Below are 16556 nucleotides of genomic sequence, written 5' to 3'. Positions count from 1 at the left end.
TGTGGGAAGTCTCTGCTGGCACAGGCCATTGCTGGGGTAAGTGATGGGGGTGGCCGCTCTCAGTATGTCTTGTACCACTCCCCTCCTCCTCTGACCTGGAATGACCAGTCCCCGTTCACCTTCTCCAGAAATGTCCTCATTCTCCTCCTCACACCAGATTGTCCCATCCCCTCCCTATCTCACCGGGATTGTCCCGTTCCCTTCTGATCCCACCGGAATTGTCCCGTCCCCTCCCGCTCCCACTGGGATTGTCCCGTCCCCTCCCACTGGAATTGTCCCGTCCCCTCCCGCTCCCACTGGGATTGTCCCGTCCCCTCCCACTCCCACTGGAATTGTCCCGTCCCCTCCCACTCCCACTGGAATTGTCCTATCCCATCCCCTCCCAATCTCACTGGGAATTTCCCATCCCCTCCTGCACTCGGTCTGAGTGTACCATCCGTGTTGGTTATGATTGGGAATATCCATTGGGATCTTACTGGAAAGATTCTTCTGACCCCTGGTCCCTCACTAGGAGTTGGAACTGCCCCTGCTGAAGGTGGTGGCCACAGAGGTCGTGTCTGGCGTGTCCGGAGAGTCAGAGCAGAAGCTGCGGGAGCTGTTCGAAGAGGCTGTGGTGAGTAGTGGCTGTGGGAGGGCTTTCTGTGGGGGCCAATGTGGTCAAAATCCTCCTACTGAACTCCTCTGTCAACTCTACCTCATCCACGCCCGACTGCCCCCCCCCACCCACCCATGCCTAACACCTCCCCTCGCCCATGCCTGAGGTTCCCCCTTGCTGGCGCCGAACTGGCCCCTTTGTCCGCGCTCAACGCTCCCACTTACGCCCGATGCCTCCCTTCACCTGTACCTGATCTCATCCAGCTCCAGGCTCCGTGCATCATCTTCATCGACGAGATCGACGCCATCTCACCCAAACGGGAGTTTGCCTCGAAGGACATGGAGCGCCGTATTGTGGCTCAGTTGCTCGCCTGCCTGGACAGTGAGTCAACGGGAAAGAACACTCCACCCTGGGGGTGTGGAGGGGAGGTTGTGGGGCCACAGTGGTGGAGCGAGGTTCTGAATCCGGCTGCCCTCTCCTTACAGATTTGAACGCCATGCCTGTCTCCACACAGGTTCTGGTCATCGGTGCAACCAACCGACCGGACTCTTTGGACCCGGCACTCCGTAGGGCCGGCCGGTTTGACCGGGAGATTTGCCTGGGCATTCCCAGCGAAGGAGCACGGAAGCAGTGAGTGTCTCATCCGAGGTCTGAGGTGTCCTGCACATTCTCTCCGTCTGTCCTTCCAAACCTCCCCATCCCCTCCTTGGGTCAGAGCGCAGGGTTAGACATCACAGGCAGCCTGCTCCAGTACTGTCCTTCACCGAGCAATGCCTGTCTCTCTCCCCAGGATCCTGCAGACTCTGTGCCGGAAGATGAGACTGTCGGAATCGTTTGATTTCCAGGAGCTGGCCCGCTTGACGCCAGGGTACGTGGGAGCAGATCTCATGGCTTTGTGCCGTGAGGCAGCCATGAGCGCTGTCAACCGCATACTGATCCAGCACAAGGAGCTCGAGTCCCAGGGACAGAACAGCACGGGGCAGCTGCAGGAGACTGAGATGGTGAGGAATCGTCCCATCACACGCACTCACACTCCAGGGGTCAGACACAGAGTGAATCTCTCTCTACAGTCCTATCACACACTCCAGGGGTCAGACACAGAGTGAATCTCTCTCTACAGTCCTATCACACACTCCAGGGGTCAGACACAGAGTGAATCTCTCTCTACAGTCCTATCACACACTCCAGGGGTCAGACACAGAGTGAATCTCTCTCTACAGTCCTATCACACACTCCAGGAGTCAGACACAGAGTGAATCTCTCTCTACAGTCCTATCACACACTCCAGGGGTCAGACACAGAATGAATCTCTCTCTACAGTCCTATCACACACTCCAGGGGTCAGACACAGAGTGAATCTCTCTCTACAGTCCTATCACACACTCCAGGGGTCAGACACAGAGTGAATCTCTCTCTACAGTCCTATCACACACTCCAGGGGTCAGACACAGAGTGAATCTCTCTCTACAGTCCTATCACACACTCCAGGGGTCAGACACAGAGTGAATCTCTCTCTACAGTCCTATCACACACTCCAGGGGTCAGACACAGAGTGAATCTCTCTCTACAGTCCTATCACACACTCCAGGGGTCAGACACAGAGTGAATCTCTCTCTACAGTCCTATCACACACTCCAGGAGTCAGACACAGAGTGAATCTCTCTCTACAGTCCTATCACACACTCCAGGGGTCAGACACAGAATGAATCTCTCTCTACAGTCCTATCACACACTCCAGGGGTCAGACACAGAGTGAATCTCTCTCTACAGTCCTATCACACACTCCAGGGGTCAGACACAGAGTGAATCTCTCTCTACAGTCCTATCACACACTCCAGGGGTCAGACACAGAGTGAATCTCTCTCTACAGTCCTATCACACACTCCAGGAGTCAGACACAGAGTGAATCTCTCTCTACAGTCCTATCACACACTCCAGGGGTCAGACACAGAATGAATCTCTCTCTACAGTCCTATCACACACTCCAGGGGTCAGACACAGAGTGAATCTCTCTCTACAGTCCTATCACACACTCCAGGGGTCAGACACAGAGTGAATCTCTCTCTACAGTCCTATCACACACTCCAGGGGTCAGACACAGAGTGAATCTCTCTCTACAGTCCTATCACACACTCCAGGGGTCAGACACAGAGTGAATCTCTCTCTACAGTCCTATCACACACTCCAGGAGTCAGACACAGAGTGAATCTCTCTCTACAGTCCTATCACACACTCCAGGGGTCAGACACAGAGTGAATCTCTCTCTACAGTCCTATCACACACTCCAGGGGTCCAACAGAATAACCCTCTGTCTACACCGTCTCATCACACACTCCCAGTGACCAACACAGTGAAACTTTCCACAGGGTCCCATGTACACTCCCAAGACTGGATGGGTTAGACACTTTGTAAAGCTCCCTCTACACTTACCATGTGGTAGGTTCTGAGCAGGGGATGGCCTTCGGCACAGTAGGGGTAACTATAAAGATTAGAAGCCATAGAGAGAGCTTGAAATGTCATGAGTAGACAAGTGTAGGAAAATCTTATCAGTACATTAGGGTTAAAAGGTTTAGTAGGTTAGGTGTAAGGTCCATTAGGGACCAAAGGGTGATCTATCCCTGGGACCAGAGGAGAATTACGTAGTGGATGAAGAATTCAAGGAGGAAATGATGAAGATTAAAAAGTAGATATTATGGGTTGAAATGGCAATAATTCTCCAAGACGGGTGTATTGTATCTTGGGCTACTGTTTGGGCAAGTGGAGTGATTAGTGAGGCTTTGAGATATGGTCAGATCTTCACTGGCCACGGGTCAGGTACCAGTTGGCTGGAGGATGGCAAAAATCATCCCTTTATTCAAACCAGTCTAATGTCTGTAGTAGGGAGGTTACTGTAATTTGTACTTGGAAATGCAGTGATTGATTGAAGATGGCCAACCCGGCCTTGTTGGGGGGGTAGGGGGGAATACTATCTGCCCTTGCAAACAAGCTAGCTGAACTCAGCAGGTCGGGCAGCATCCATTGAGTTCATCCAGCTTGTTTGTACGTGTTGATTTGACCACAGCATCTGCTGTTTACTATCTGCCCTATTTGGTTGAATTTTTGAAAGAGGTAACAAAATGTGATCTCGAGAGTAGTGCTGTTTATGTAGTCTTCATTTTGGCCACTTGAGAGACTTGTCCTAAAGATGAGGGCCGTTTGGATGCAGGAAAAGTTGGAAGACTGGATCCAAAGTTGTCTTGGTAATAGGTAGAGGGAGTTAGTGGTGGCTTGCTTTTAATGATTGGAGTCTGTGACCAACAATGTACCACTGGGGTGGGAGCTGACACCCTCATTACACAGTAACAGTTTGGGAATAAGCATAGGTGTGGTTAGTAAGTTTACAGATAACATGAAAAATTTGTGCTGTTATTGATAGGAAGGTTGATTTTCTTTAGATTGCACAGCAAACGGAGTTGAATCCTGATGCACTTTAGGAGCGCGAGTGAGACCAGGACACACACAATGAATGGTAGGGCTGTAGGGAGCAGTGAGGAACAGGGGGACCTTGGTATACAATCCAAGGATTCACTGAAATGGCACAGCATCTACATAAGCTGGTGATGAAGGCAGGAAGGCTACTTGAATCCTTTAGCCAGGGCATGGAATGGATCAACAGTTTTATAAAAGAGTATTTAGGTGACCAGGAACAGTGTACAGTTCCGTTTGCCACAGTTAACAATATGATTGCACTGGACAGGGTGAAGAGGAAACGCATCAGGGTGTTAGCTGGGATGAGAGCACTGGGTCTGTTATACCTGGAGTCAGAAATTAGATTGGGGGGGTGGGTCTAGGGTCAGGAAATATGGGGGTTATGGGTTTAAGATTACAGAGGGGTAGAGGTGGTTTAGGGTTGGGCTAGAGGGCATAGGTTCGGGCAGGGGATTAGGGTGTAGAAGTGGGTTTAGAGTCAGATTGAGAGTATACAGGTGAGTTTGTTGGGTGCATTTAGGTTTGGGGTGGAGATTATTGTTTGGGTCAGGTTACTCGACTGCACAACTCCCAGCCTCCCCTCGCTCAGTTCCTGCTCCCTTGGCCCAGGGTGCTTCCTCTGACAGCCGTGTCCCATTTGCTCCCTCAGGGTAAGCTGCAGAGGTTACGGGCTGTGCTTCGGGACCAGGCTCCTCTGCCAGACCAGGATCTGCAGGAGCTACGGATAGGGATGCTGGATTTCACCGCCTCCCTCTCGCTGGTTCAGCCTTCTGCCAAGCGCGAGGGCTTTGCCACGGTGCCGGATGTGACCTGGGCCGATATCGGAGCACTGGAGGAGATCCGGGAGGAACTGACCATGGCCATTCTGGTACTGCAGTTTTGATTTTACATTCTGCAAGGCTTATTTATTTTCATTCAAGGGGTGTGGCCTTCATAGGCTGAGCCAGCATTTAATAATCCATCCCTAAATGTCCTTCGGAAGGTATTGGTGAGCTGCCTTCCTGAACTGCTGCAGTGTATTGATTGGTGGGTCTCTCTACAGTGCTGTTAGGGAGAGCAATCCAGGATTCTGACCCAGAAACAGCCAAGTCAGGGCAGGGTGCCCTTGGCCATCCAGCTGGTAGAGGTGGAGGGTTTGGAAGCGTTTTGGTGAGCCTGCTGTGGATGGGACAAACTGCTGCTACTGTGTGCCCAGTGGTGGAGTTAGCGATTGAGTAGTTGTGTGTGGACCGCTATGTCCTGTTTGCTGTCGACTTTTTGAATGCTATTGAAGCCGCCTTTGAAGAGAGTTCCATCCACTTTCCAGATCTGCACCTGCTCCCCTTTTCCATTCCCCTGTCCCTCGCCCCTACCCTGCCACCTATAATCCACCCTCTTTCTCGTCCCTTTTGTTCCCTCCCTCTGTGTTTCTGATTTTGCTTCTAAAAGGGTTGCCCCCATCTGTCATTTGGATCAGGAGGGACCATGGACCAACCATGAGCAGGTGGGATGAGCTTGGAGAGGCATCTTGGTCAGCATATACCAGCTGGGGTGAATGGTCTGTTTCATGCTGATAGAATGCACCATAGATAGGTCATTCAGCCTGACAGGTCTGTGCTAGCCTCTTACCCACCTTTCCTGCGAATTGGCAGAGTAACATCACTGATGTAGACAGGCTAGTCATGTTAAAGAGATACAGCATAGAAATGGACCCTTTGGCCCATCCCGTCTATGCTAGCAGTCGCCCAGTGAGCTAGTTCCATCTGCCTGTGTTTGGCCCAGAGCCCTTTAACCCTGTCTTATCCTTGTTGATGGGTTTTAATCATTGTTGATATGCCTGCCTCAACCACAGTTCATTCCAAATACACACCAGCCTTTGTGTGAAGCAGCTGCCCCAATCTTTCTTTTAAATCTGATCTTCAACCTATGCCCCTCACTGGGAAAAAGACTCTGCTTTCACTCTGTCTCTGCTCCTTATGAGCTTGCATACCTTGCTTCCCCCTGTCTCCCCAAGTGCAGCTTCACCAGTGTCTTGTACAACTGCAGCAGACTTGCCTTGATGAAGGCAAACTGCCATAACCCTTCTTCACTCTCTCCTGCACTGGCATTGCGAAGTGCCTCTGTTCCACAACACACCCCAGCGTCCCACTGTTCACTGTACAAGTCCTACCCTGGTTTCATCTCCCAGCATGCAGTAGCTCACATTTATCTGGATTGAAAAGCCATCTGTCAGTCCTTAGTGCACATATCTGCTGATCAAGGTCTGCCTATAATTTTCCCAAGAAATGGTTCTGTTGTAACTCGAGTCCTTTCTCTCTCCCAGGCCCCTCTCCGATATTCGGAACAGTTCCGGGTGCTCGGGTTGTCGAGCCCGGCTGGCGTCCTTTTGGCTGGGCCTCCAGGCTGTGGGAAGACTCTGTTAGCCAAGGTGAGTGCCTTTTGTCCTACGGTCTGCCGTGACTGGGCTAGTCTGGCAGGGATCACACCCCCGGGGTGTTAAGTAGGAACACACTCAGTGTTTTGGGAACAGCTTCTTCCCCTTCACCATCTGGTTTCTGAATGAACAGCGGACACTACCTCACTCTCTTGCTCACTTTGCACTACGTCCACACTGGACCTGATAAATTCATAACTGAAGCTTTTTCTCTTTGTTTTGACCCTCTGTCCACGCTGAAATGGCGTTTTCCTCCCCCGAAAAAGGAACTTTTCTGAAACGGCCTCTCCGGAGTGTGTAAATTTGAAAACGCTGCTTGGGCAAGAGTAGTGTGGACAGGGTAACCGGAGATTTCTAGAAATGCTGTCATGACGTGCCAGAACAGATGGTGGCATTTCATTGTTTTCCTGAACGTGACCCCCCACACAACCTAACAATTTCAGAACAGACGGCAACAAGACTGAAGCCAGAAGAGTCAGAAATACTTTGACCCATAACTTACTGAATAAATAAGTATACTCACTTTGCCCTGTTTTCTGTCCTTGCTCGTATGAAGGTGGTTTACCTATTTATGCAAGTACTTCTCTGACAATAGATGTGTAACAGCCTAATGTAACATTGTATGGAAATACAAGATAATACTGATGCAGACGTGTTTTATACATTTAACAAGGTGTTTCATTAATGCAACAGAGTTAGTCAGTTTTTCAATGTTCATCATCAGCCAGGTCATACTATCCGTGAACTCCCTGTCGGTTGCCTCCATACACTCCAGTATTTTTTTTTTTTTACTTTTAAGTCCTCCTGCGTGAGAGGCAACAGCTGTCCATCGTTTGGCAATTCCCTTTTAAGTTTTTCTAGTCTGTAACTGCATAAACACGCACTTTCATTGCAAGATTCGAGACCAAGCATGTCGCTTGTTTTCTGTAGATGCCCAGTAGGAGGAGATTCACCCAAATACCCGTTTCAATGTGGTTGGAGGTATTTTCAAAAATGCTTGGTGTGGATGCCTATCGTTTTTACACAAAACCGGCGTTTTCAAAATTATCCGGTCCAGTGTGGACGTAGCTTTAGATTTTCATATTTTGTGTTGTACAGTATTTTTTAAATGTATTGCACTGTACTGCCATCACAAAGCAACACATTTCATGCCTCTGAATTTGTGATTCGGTGGCAGGAATTTCTGCTAAACACCCCAACCCGGACCATGTGAGGTCAGTAAGTGGTACTGGGTGTAGGGGTCTGTACAGTCGATGATGCTGGGTGTGTAGGGGACTGTACAGTCGGTGATGCTGGGTGTGTAGGGGACTGTACAGTCGATGCTGGGTGTGTAGGGGACTGTACAGTCGATGATGCTGGGTGTGTAGGGGACTGTACAGTAAATGCTGGGTGTGTAGGGGACTGTACAGTCGGTGATGCTGGGTGTGTAGGGGACTGTACAGTCGATGCTGGGTGTGTAGGGGACTGTACAGTCGATGCTGGGTGTGTAGGGGACTGTACAGTCGGTGATGCTGGGTGTGTAGGGGACTGTACAGTCGATGCTGGGTGTGTAGGGGACTGTACAGTTGGTGATGCTGGGTGTGTAGGGGACTGTACAGTCGATGCTGGGTGTGTAGGGGACTGTACAGTCGATGCTGGGTGTGTAGGGGACTGTACAGTCGGTGATGCTGGGTGTGTAGGGGACTGTACAGTCGGTGATGCTGGGTGTGTAGGGGACTGTACAGTCGATGCTGGGTGTGTAGGGGACTGTACAGTCGTTGATGCTGGGTGTGTAGGGGACTGTACAGTCGATGATGCTGGGTGTGTAGGGGACTGTACAGTCGGCGATGCTGGGTGTGTAGGGGACTGTACAGTCGGCGATGCTGGGTGTGTAGGGGACTGTACAGTCGATGATGCTGGGTGTGTAGGGGGCTGTACAGTCGGCGATGCTGGGTGTGTAGGGGACTGTACAGTCGGCGATGCTGGGTGTGTAGGGGACTGTACAGTCGGTGATGCTGGGTGTGTAGGGGACTGTACAGTCGGCGATGCTGGGTGTGTAGGGGACTGTACAGTTGATGATGCTGGGAGTATAGTAGATGGTCTGCAGAGGGCGCTCTCTGTCACTGACTGTCGATCAGATGAATGCTCATCGTGGTCCCGTGCCAGCACAGTATTGGCGCTGTCACTGTTCCCTCAAGTCAGGATAGTGCCTGATTATCCTCTCACCTTCTCTGTGCCACCACTCACTGACGTGGGGTCCCACAGAGCTCCAACTCTTGGGAAAAGTCTTGGACCAAAGCTGAGTAAGTGTTTACTGCCATTGAATGAGTTCACCCAGGATCCACAGATTGGCTCCAGGAGCAGCTGTTGAGCCCGACACGATGGACAGACTTTGTTTGTGTTTTGAGATATTGTTGAAGTCTACAGACCTGATAGTCTGGGTGCATGGTCGATGTCTCCCTCGTGTGAGGTGTCTAGGTCCCAGGAGAACAACTGGAGATCTCAGAGTTGGCTGTTTGGGACTGAGATGTGGCTACTTCACCACAGAGACAGGTTAAAGCACATGGAGGGAGTCCCTGAGCAAAGTACAGCAGTGGTCTTGATGAATGGAGGAGTGGGCTGGCAGACTGGTCCTGTTCGTTGTGTTCTCACCAGTTGTCGGCGTGTTACAGGCACGAGACTGCGGATACTGGAATCTAGATCAATGTACAAGCTGCTGCAGAAACCCAGAGGGAAATGATCCAGGTGAAGTGTCTCAGCCCACTGAGATGGCCCATTGCTTTGTCGGTTTGACACCTTTCCCCCTGTTCTATCTCTTCTGCAGGCAGTGGCCAACGAGTCCGGACTGAACTTCATCTCAGTGAAAGGGCCAGAGCTGCTCAACATGGTGAGTCATAGCCAGAGGGGCAATACACACGTGTCCTCCCTCTTCCCCCATCCCCTCCCTTCCACCTTTCTCCCTCCATCATCTCTCCTCCTCCCGTCCACTCTCCCCCCTCCATCATCTCCCCACTTCCTGTCCACTCTCTTCCCTCGTCCACGCTCCCCCCTCCACTCTCTCCCCCCGCTCTCCCCCTCCACTCTCTCCCCCCAGCTCTCTCCCCACTCCGCTCTCTCCCCCGTCCACTCTCCCCACGCCCGTCCGTGCTCTCCCCACTCCCGTCTGCGCTCTCCCCCCTCCATCCACTCTCCCTCATCCCTTCCTCTCCCTGCGTTCCCAACTCCTGACTCCTTCGCCTCACACCCACCTCCCTCTCTCCCTCCCCCACCTCCTCACCCTTTCTGGTTGTACCTACAGTACGTGGGTGAGAGTGAGCGAGCAGTGCGCCAGGTTTTCCAGCGGGCCCGAAACTCCGCCCCCTGCGTCATCTTCTTCGATGAGCTGGACTCGCTGTGTCCGCGGAGGTCGGAGAATGAGGTATGGGACACTGGGATCTCAAGCAGGGGTAGAGTAAGAGGGGACGGAGGTGTGGGGTTGTGGTGGAGCAGGTTTGTGAGGGACTATGACTGACTACCTGCCTGTTGTTGGTGCCTCTCCCCAGTCCGGAGCCAGTGTTCGGGTGGTGAACCAACTACTGACGGAGATGGATGGACTGGAGGCCAGGAGACAAGTCTTCATCATGGCTGCCACCAATCGCCCTGGTATCCTGGGTTGGGGTCAGACCTGGGGGGTGACGGAGGTGTTCAGATGGACAGGAGGGCATTCAGACCCAGAGGCATGCTGCAGGGGTTTGGATCTGATGTGTTGGGGCTTGGGCCTGGAGCGGTGGGGAAGTGCAAACTATGGGCACAGACCCCCAGCCTGACTCTCGAGCTGAAGTTTGCGTGGGGTCATGATGAATGGACGCAGTCAGAGTGGGCGGAGACGGTCGGGGCTGACGGAGGCGGTTGGGGGATGGAGACAGTTGAGGCGGAGGGAGACGGTCTGGGGGGGCGGAGACAGTCAGGGCAGACGGAGACAATTGGGGGGGATGGAGACCGTCAGGGCGGACGGACACGGGGGGAGACGGAGACGGTTGTGGGGAGACGGAGAATGTCGGGGGGGACGAGGACGGTCGGGGTGGATTAACACAGTCTGGGTGGTGTTTGGGTCTCAATGGGAAGATGTTCCTCTCCCTGACTGCCCTTTCCTCTGCCCTAGATATCATCGACCCAGCTGTGCTGCGCCCAGGCCGCTTGGACAAGACTCTGTATGTGGGTTTACCCCCGGCCGCTGACCGCCTCGCCATTCTCCGCACGCTGACCAAGGTGAGGGGGAAGAGGCGCTGACGGGCCACCCCACCCCCAGACACACCTTACCCACCGTTCAGAGTGTGGGTCTGCCACTGGAAGTATGGAGAAGCAGTGTGATAACCCCACTGTCAGCCTGCAGTTCTGGAGGGCGGTGGAGTGGAGACCAGGCCCAGGCTTCGTCCACTGCCTCAGTGCAGGCAAGAGGCTGCACTCAGCCCTGTGCATCAGCTCAGCCTGTCTGTTCACTGGTGATGTCCTTTCTCTCTTCAACTTCCACCCAGCCTCCTCCCTCCCTACCCCTCTCACTCCTGGATTACACGCCCTATCAGGTCTTGGGATCCCAGACAGTCTGCTTCTGGGGGGTTGGGGATGGGGTCTGGACTGTTACTGCGAGTGGAGGGAGTCCTGTGGCGGTCCTTGTGGGAGGGGAGGAGAGGATGTATCTGAAGTTTTTCCTGTGGTGGGGTGTTGGTGGTGTGATTCAGCAGGTGTACTGAGGGGTTGTCGACAAAGATACTCTCAGTAAATCGATGTTCTGTTGCAGGGTGGGACTCGCCCTCCTATGGATGCCGACGTCGATCTCTGCGCGATCGCAAGTGACCAACGCTGTGACTGCTTCACGTGAGTTTATTCACTTCCTCCCCACTAACTGTGACCAGTGTCCCGATTATGCCCAGGATTTACTGGGCAGGACCCTGCCAGTTTCCTGAAACGCCTTGGGTCAGGGCACAGCTGCAGACCAGTTTCTGCAATGGTGGGCAGTTCAGGTCGTGCTGCACTGCTGTTTCATCTCCACCTCCGCCAGTGTGTATGGGGGTCCGTCATGCCCTGGCCTTTCGGGTCTCTCTCAGCAGGTGAGGTGCCCTGATGTGTTTTGTTGTGTCCTCTGCAGTGGGGCTGACCTATCGGCACTGGTGCGGGAAGCGTCCATTAACGCTCTGAGGCAGCAGCTCATGGAGCCAGGTGAGAACATGATGCCTTCTCTCCCTTCCCTCTGCTCTCCATCACCCCTCCGTGCTAACTCTGGCAGACACAGTGAGTGAGGTGAGGAGAGGGCAGGTACACAGACCACTAAACACAGGGAGAGAGGGTGTGGTGGAGGAGACACAGGTATAGAGTGATGAAGCATAGAGGGAAGGTGGAGAGAGATTGGTGAAGGAGACACGGGTAGAGAGAACGATGAAGGAGAGGGAAAGGAAGAGGGGTGGTAAAGGAGGTAGAGAGTGTAGTGGAGGAGACACAGGTAGAGAGAGTCCCACAGTCACACTGGGAGTGTCAGGCTAGAAACACTGGGGACCTCTCTGTGAGAAGAGAAAAGGTCAATATTTCAGGTTGGAGATGTTCTGTCAGAGGGCGAGGTGCTGGTCCTCAAGCTCATGGCGAAACTCATTGTGCAGTGATCTCCAGGGCACACCTTAAGGTGAAGGGAAGGAGGTTTTTGAGGGGATTTGAGGAGGAATTTTTCACCCACGTGGCGGTTGGAGTTTGGAACATCTTGCCTTAGTGGGTGGTGGAGTTGGAGACTTATGACAGATACTGGGAAATGGAATCAGCTTCGGTAGGCACTATGGGCACTGTGGACTTAGTGAGCTGTGAGTGCATTGTAGGACTGTAGAATGTCTCTGCTGCCTGTAGATTCCCACTCCCTCTCCTCTCCTGCATGTGATACCCACTCTCCCTTGTCCCGCATTAACTGTTAGTGTCTTTCAGCCTCTTGTCCAAAACTACAAGTGACACGGCAACATTTCGAAGCAGCTTTTGAGAAAGTCAAGCCTTCTGTCTCCAAAAAGGTGAGATCATGGATCAGCAAACACCTGCAAAGACTGTGAGATCAGAAAACTTGGGATTTAGCCAGCAGGTCAGGTAGCATGGGGAGTGGGGGGGGACTGTCAATGTTTTGGGTTGATGTTTTCATCTTCAGAGATGGGGAAGTGATAGAGTAGTGGGAGTGTCTGCAATGGTGGGGAACCAAACCAGCTGCTGGAAGAACTCAGTAGGGCAGGCAGCACCTGTAGAGGCAGAGAGAGAGTCGATGTTTCATCAGGACAATCGAGTGTAGATCAGGGGTTGCCTACCAGGGGTCCAAGGACCCTTAGGTTAATGGTAGAGGTCCGTGGCATAAAAAAGGTTATGAACGCTGGTGTAGAAGAGTATAAAGAGGAGTGTGTGTCAGAGGTGAGCAAAGGGTGAAGTTGGGAGACAGGCAGGTGGAAGCAGACAGGAAAAGAGGGGTGAGGATACGAGCTGACAGGCAAGAGATGGAACTGGGTGAAGGGGGAGATGGGTAGATGGAGGGCGATGAGTGGCACAGGAGACTGGTGGATGCTGGAATCTGATAAATGAGGAAGGTGAGAAGTGGGACCAGTTATGGCGGTGGGTGGAGGGATGGAAGAGATAATCAAGAAGAGTGGTGAAGGTGCCTAGTGGGAGAGGCTGGTGATGACTCTTAGCTGGAGGAGGTAGATAACTGAGACAGGAAGAAAGTAGGGAACAGCTCTAAGATCTAAAGCACCACAAAGCTGAAGTGAGAGAGAATACAAGTGAAACTGTCAGGCACTATCTGTAGAGAGAGGAGATTAATGTTACAGTTCGATGACCTTTCGTCATAGAGGGTGAGTTCTGATAACAGACTGGGAGGGCTGGTTAACTGAATTCAGTGCACAGTCCAGAGAGGGGTGGTAAGATAACACATAGGAGCAGAGTTAGGCTGTTTGGCTCATTGAGTCTGCTTTGCCATTTCATTATGGCTAGTCCAATTTTCCTCAGCCTCAATCTCCTGCCTTCTCCCTGTATCCCCTTATGCCCTGACTAATCAAGAATCTATCAACCTCTGCCTTAAATATACGTAAAGACTTGGCCTCCACAACTTCCTGTGACAAAGAATTCCACAGATTCATCAGTTTCTGTCTAAAGAAATTCCTCCTCATCTCCGTTCTAAAAGGACACCCCTCTGTTTTGAGGCTGGGTCCTCTGGTCTTAGACTCTCCCCCAAGAGGAATCATCCTCTCCATGTGCATATTATCAAGGCCTTTCACCATTCAATGGGTTGTCCTTCAGTCTTCTGAATTCCAGTGAATACAGGCCCTGAGCCATCAAACACTCTTAATATGACAAGCTATTCAATCCTGGAATCATTTTTGTGAACCTCCTTTGAACCCTCTCCAGTTTCAATACAACCTTTCTAAGATAGGGGCCCAAAACTGCCCACAATACTCCAGGTGAGGCCTTAACAGTACTCTATAAAGTCTCAACATTACATCCTCACTTTTATATTCTAGATGGACCAAAAATGAACTGTTGTTACTTAAAGAGAGAGGCTCTGGGTAGGCACGTTGGGGGCTTTTACAACCTGCGAAGGAAGCTGTGTTGAGTCATTTGGGAAATAGTGGGGTGGTCATCAGAATAGATACAATGGGGCAGGAGAAAGGGAATGGAGAAGATTGTTACTGGAAGCAGAGTGAGAGGAATGTAGTCAAATATGGAGATTCTTTGGGCTCGTAGGGAACATTGGGTGCTATCTGTCCCTTCGATGAAAGAACATGGTTGGCAAACGGGAGTAATAAACTGCTGATGTACCAATTGGCAGGCAATGACTAGAGTGATTCACAGAGCTGGGATGCTGGCAAGCTATGCCATAGATGAGAGAAGTGAATGGAATATCCCCAAGTCTGTAGGTGACAAAGGTGGGAGAGAGGGTGAGCTGTGGAGAAGATACAGAGAGGCTTGGACTGACAGACAAATTGAGGGAATGAGTTGATGGGTCACCGTGAGGTGAAAGTGCCAAAGTGAAGTAGATCGTTATCCGCATGGTGAGAGATTGGGAAGGGGGAATGTGCAGAGAGACCTGTCGCTGAATGTAAGCAAATAGGTGCAGCAGACAGTTTAAAAGGGAAATACAATGCTGGCCTTCATAGTGAGAGGATTTGAGTATGGGAGCAGTGGTGTCTTGCTGTAATTGTACAGTGCCTTGGTGAAACTACCTCGAGCAAGTCAAAGAAGAAAGACTGGAACAGGTTGAAGTGATGAGTTTGCTGGATTGTCTTGTTTGTGGATTCAGGGGAGAAACAGGATTGAACAATTCAGGTGCCAAGTCTTGATCACCCTACTATAGACAAGATGTTATTATACTGGAGAAAGTGCAGAGAACATTTACAGTTGCAAGAAAAAGTCCATGAGCCCTTTGCAATTACCTGTTTTTCTGCATTAATTGCTCATAAAATGTTCTCTGATCTTCATCTAAGTCACAATAATGGACAAACACAATCTGCCTAAATTAATAACACACAAACAATTGTTTTCATGTCTATATTAAACATATTGTTTAATCATTCACAGTCCAGGCTGCTAAAAGTATGTGAACCCTTGTATTTAATAACTAGTAGAAACCTCCTTTAGCAACAATAACCTCCACCAAGAGTCTCCTGCAGCTGCTGATCAGATTTGCACAATGGTGAGGAATAATTTTAGACCATTCCTCCCTTTCAAAACTGTTTCAGTTCATCAATATTTCTGGGATACCTTGCTTGAACAACTAGCTTGAGGTCATGCCGCTGCATTTCAATTGGGTTAAGGTTTGGACTCTTGACTTGGCCATTCCAAAACACAAACTTTCTCCTTTTTAAACCATCCTGTTTTGAATTCCCTTGTGTTTCGAATCATTGTCTTGTTGCATCATCCAACTTATATTAAGCTTCAGGTGACAGACCATTGTTCAGACATTCTCCTGTAAAGTGTCTTGATACAATTTTGAATTCATTGTTCCCTTAACAAGTGCAAGCTGTCTCGGCCCTGAGGCAGCAAAGCAGCCCCAAACCATGCTTCACAATTCGGATGAGGTTTTAGTGTTGATGTGCAATGCCCTTTTTTCTCCAAACATAGTGGGTGTGCATTTCTGCCAAAAAGTTCAATTTTTGTCTCCTCAGTTCACAGAACATTGTTCCAGAAGCATTGTAGAACATCCAGGTGGAATTTTGCAAACTTGAGACGTGCAGCAATGTCTTGTTTGGAAAGCAGTGGTTTCCTCCGTGGTGTCCTTCCATGAACAGCATTCTTGTTGAGATTGTTCATTATAGTGAAAAGAGACTTTAGCAATTTCTGCAGGTCTTTCGCTGTTACCCTTGGGTTCTTTTTCACCTCCTTCGGCATTGCATGTTGTGCTCTTGGTGTGATCTTTGCAGGATGCCCACTCCTAGGGAGTGTAGCAACAGTACTGAATTTTCTCCATTTGTAGGCAATTTCTCTTACTGTGGACTGATGACACTCAGGTCTTTAGAAATGCTTTTGTAGACTTTTCCAGTTTCATACATCTCTAGAATTCTGCACATAAACAGCTCTTTCTGACTTTTTTTATATAGGGCAGGGCACCTCTACAACCCACACCTTTAATCTCATCTGTTTGATTCATACAGTCGACATTTTGGGCCGAGACCCTTCCCAGTCCTGCTGAAAGGTCTCAGCCCAAAATGTTGACTGTACTTTTTTCCATAGATGCTGCCCGGCCTGCTGAATTCCTCCAGCATATTCTGTGTATTGCTTGGATTTCCAGCATCTGCAGATTTTCTCTTGTTTGTGACCTCAGAGGTTCACATAGTTAATGGAGCCTAGACTGTGATTGTTTAAATAATGTACTCATATTGATGAGAAGTAGTTGAATTGATTTGACTTTATTTCTTACATCCTTCACATACATGAGGAGTAAAAATCTTTATGTTTCCAACTGAATGTGCAATGTGCAAATTATAGTAACTGCACAAGGCAGAGGTCTCTGAGCTTCTTATCAAGCCTGGAGGGAATTATAGGGGTCCAGTTTGGGTGGTAGCATGCTGCAGATGTAGTCCTTGACCTGCCTCTCAAAGCATTTGCTTTTTA

The 16556-nt window shown here is 50.5% G+C and overlaps 1 protein-coding gene across 3 annotated transcripts in view; it reads left to right on the top strand.

Annotated features, from left to right (window-relative positions):
- Positions 1 to 16556, top strand: part of nvl (nuclear VCP like) — a 64010-nt gene that overhangs the window by 41193 nt on the left and 6261 nt on the right. For all 3 annotated transcript variants that reach the window (XM_073056225.1, XM_073056224.1, XM_073056226.1), the window contains 14 exons: positions 1 to 36; positions 512 to 613; positions 859 to 976; positions 1081 to 1225; positions 1386 to 1596; positions 4713 to 4931; positions 6366 to 6470; positions 9280 to 9342; positions 9754 to 9873; positions 9998 to 10097; positions 10597 to 10703; positions 11233 to 11309; positions 11581 to 11651; positions 12399 to 12478. The exon at positions 1 to 36 is cut by the window's left edge and continues 99 nt beyond it. In XM_073056225.1, the coding sequence (XP_072912326.1) occupies positions 1 to 36; positions 512 to 613; positions 859 to 976; positions 1081 to 1225; positions 1386 to 1596; positions 4713 to 4931; positions 6366 to 6470; positions 9280 to 9342; positions 9754 to 9873; positions 9998 to 10097; positions 10597 to 10703; positions 11233 to 11309; positions 11581 to 11651; positions 12399 to 12478 (1554 nt within the window). The remainder of the gene's footprint in view (positions 37 to 511; positions 614 to 858; positions 977 to 1080; positions 1226 to 1385; positions 1597 to 4712; positions 4932 to 6365; positions 6471 to 9279; positions 9343 to 9753; positions 9874 to 9997; positions 10098 to 10596; positions 10704 to 11232; positions 11310 to 11580; positions 11652 to 12398; positions 12479 to 16556) is intronic.

Source organism: Hemitrygon akajei, chromosome 9 (assembly GCF_048418815.1).
Source record: "Hemitrygon akajei chromosome 9, sHemAka1.3, whole genome shotgun sequence".
Taxonomy (NCBI): Eukaryota; Metazoa; Chordata; class Chondrichthyes; order Myliobatiformes; family Dasyatidae; genus Hemitrygon; species Hemitrygon akajei.
This window is presented reverse-complemented; position numbering and strand designations above follow the sequence as displayed.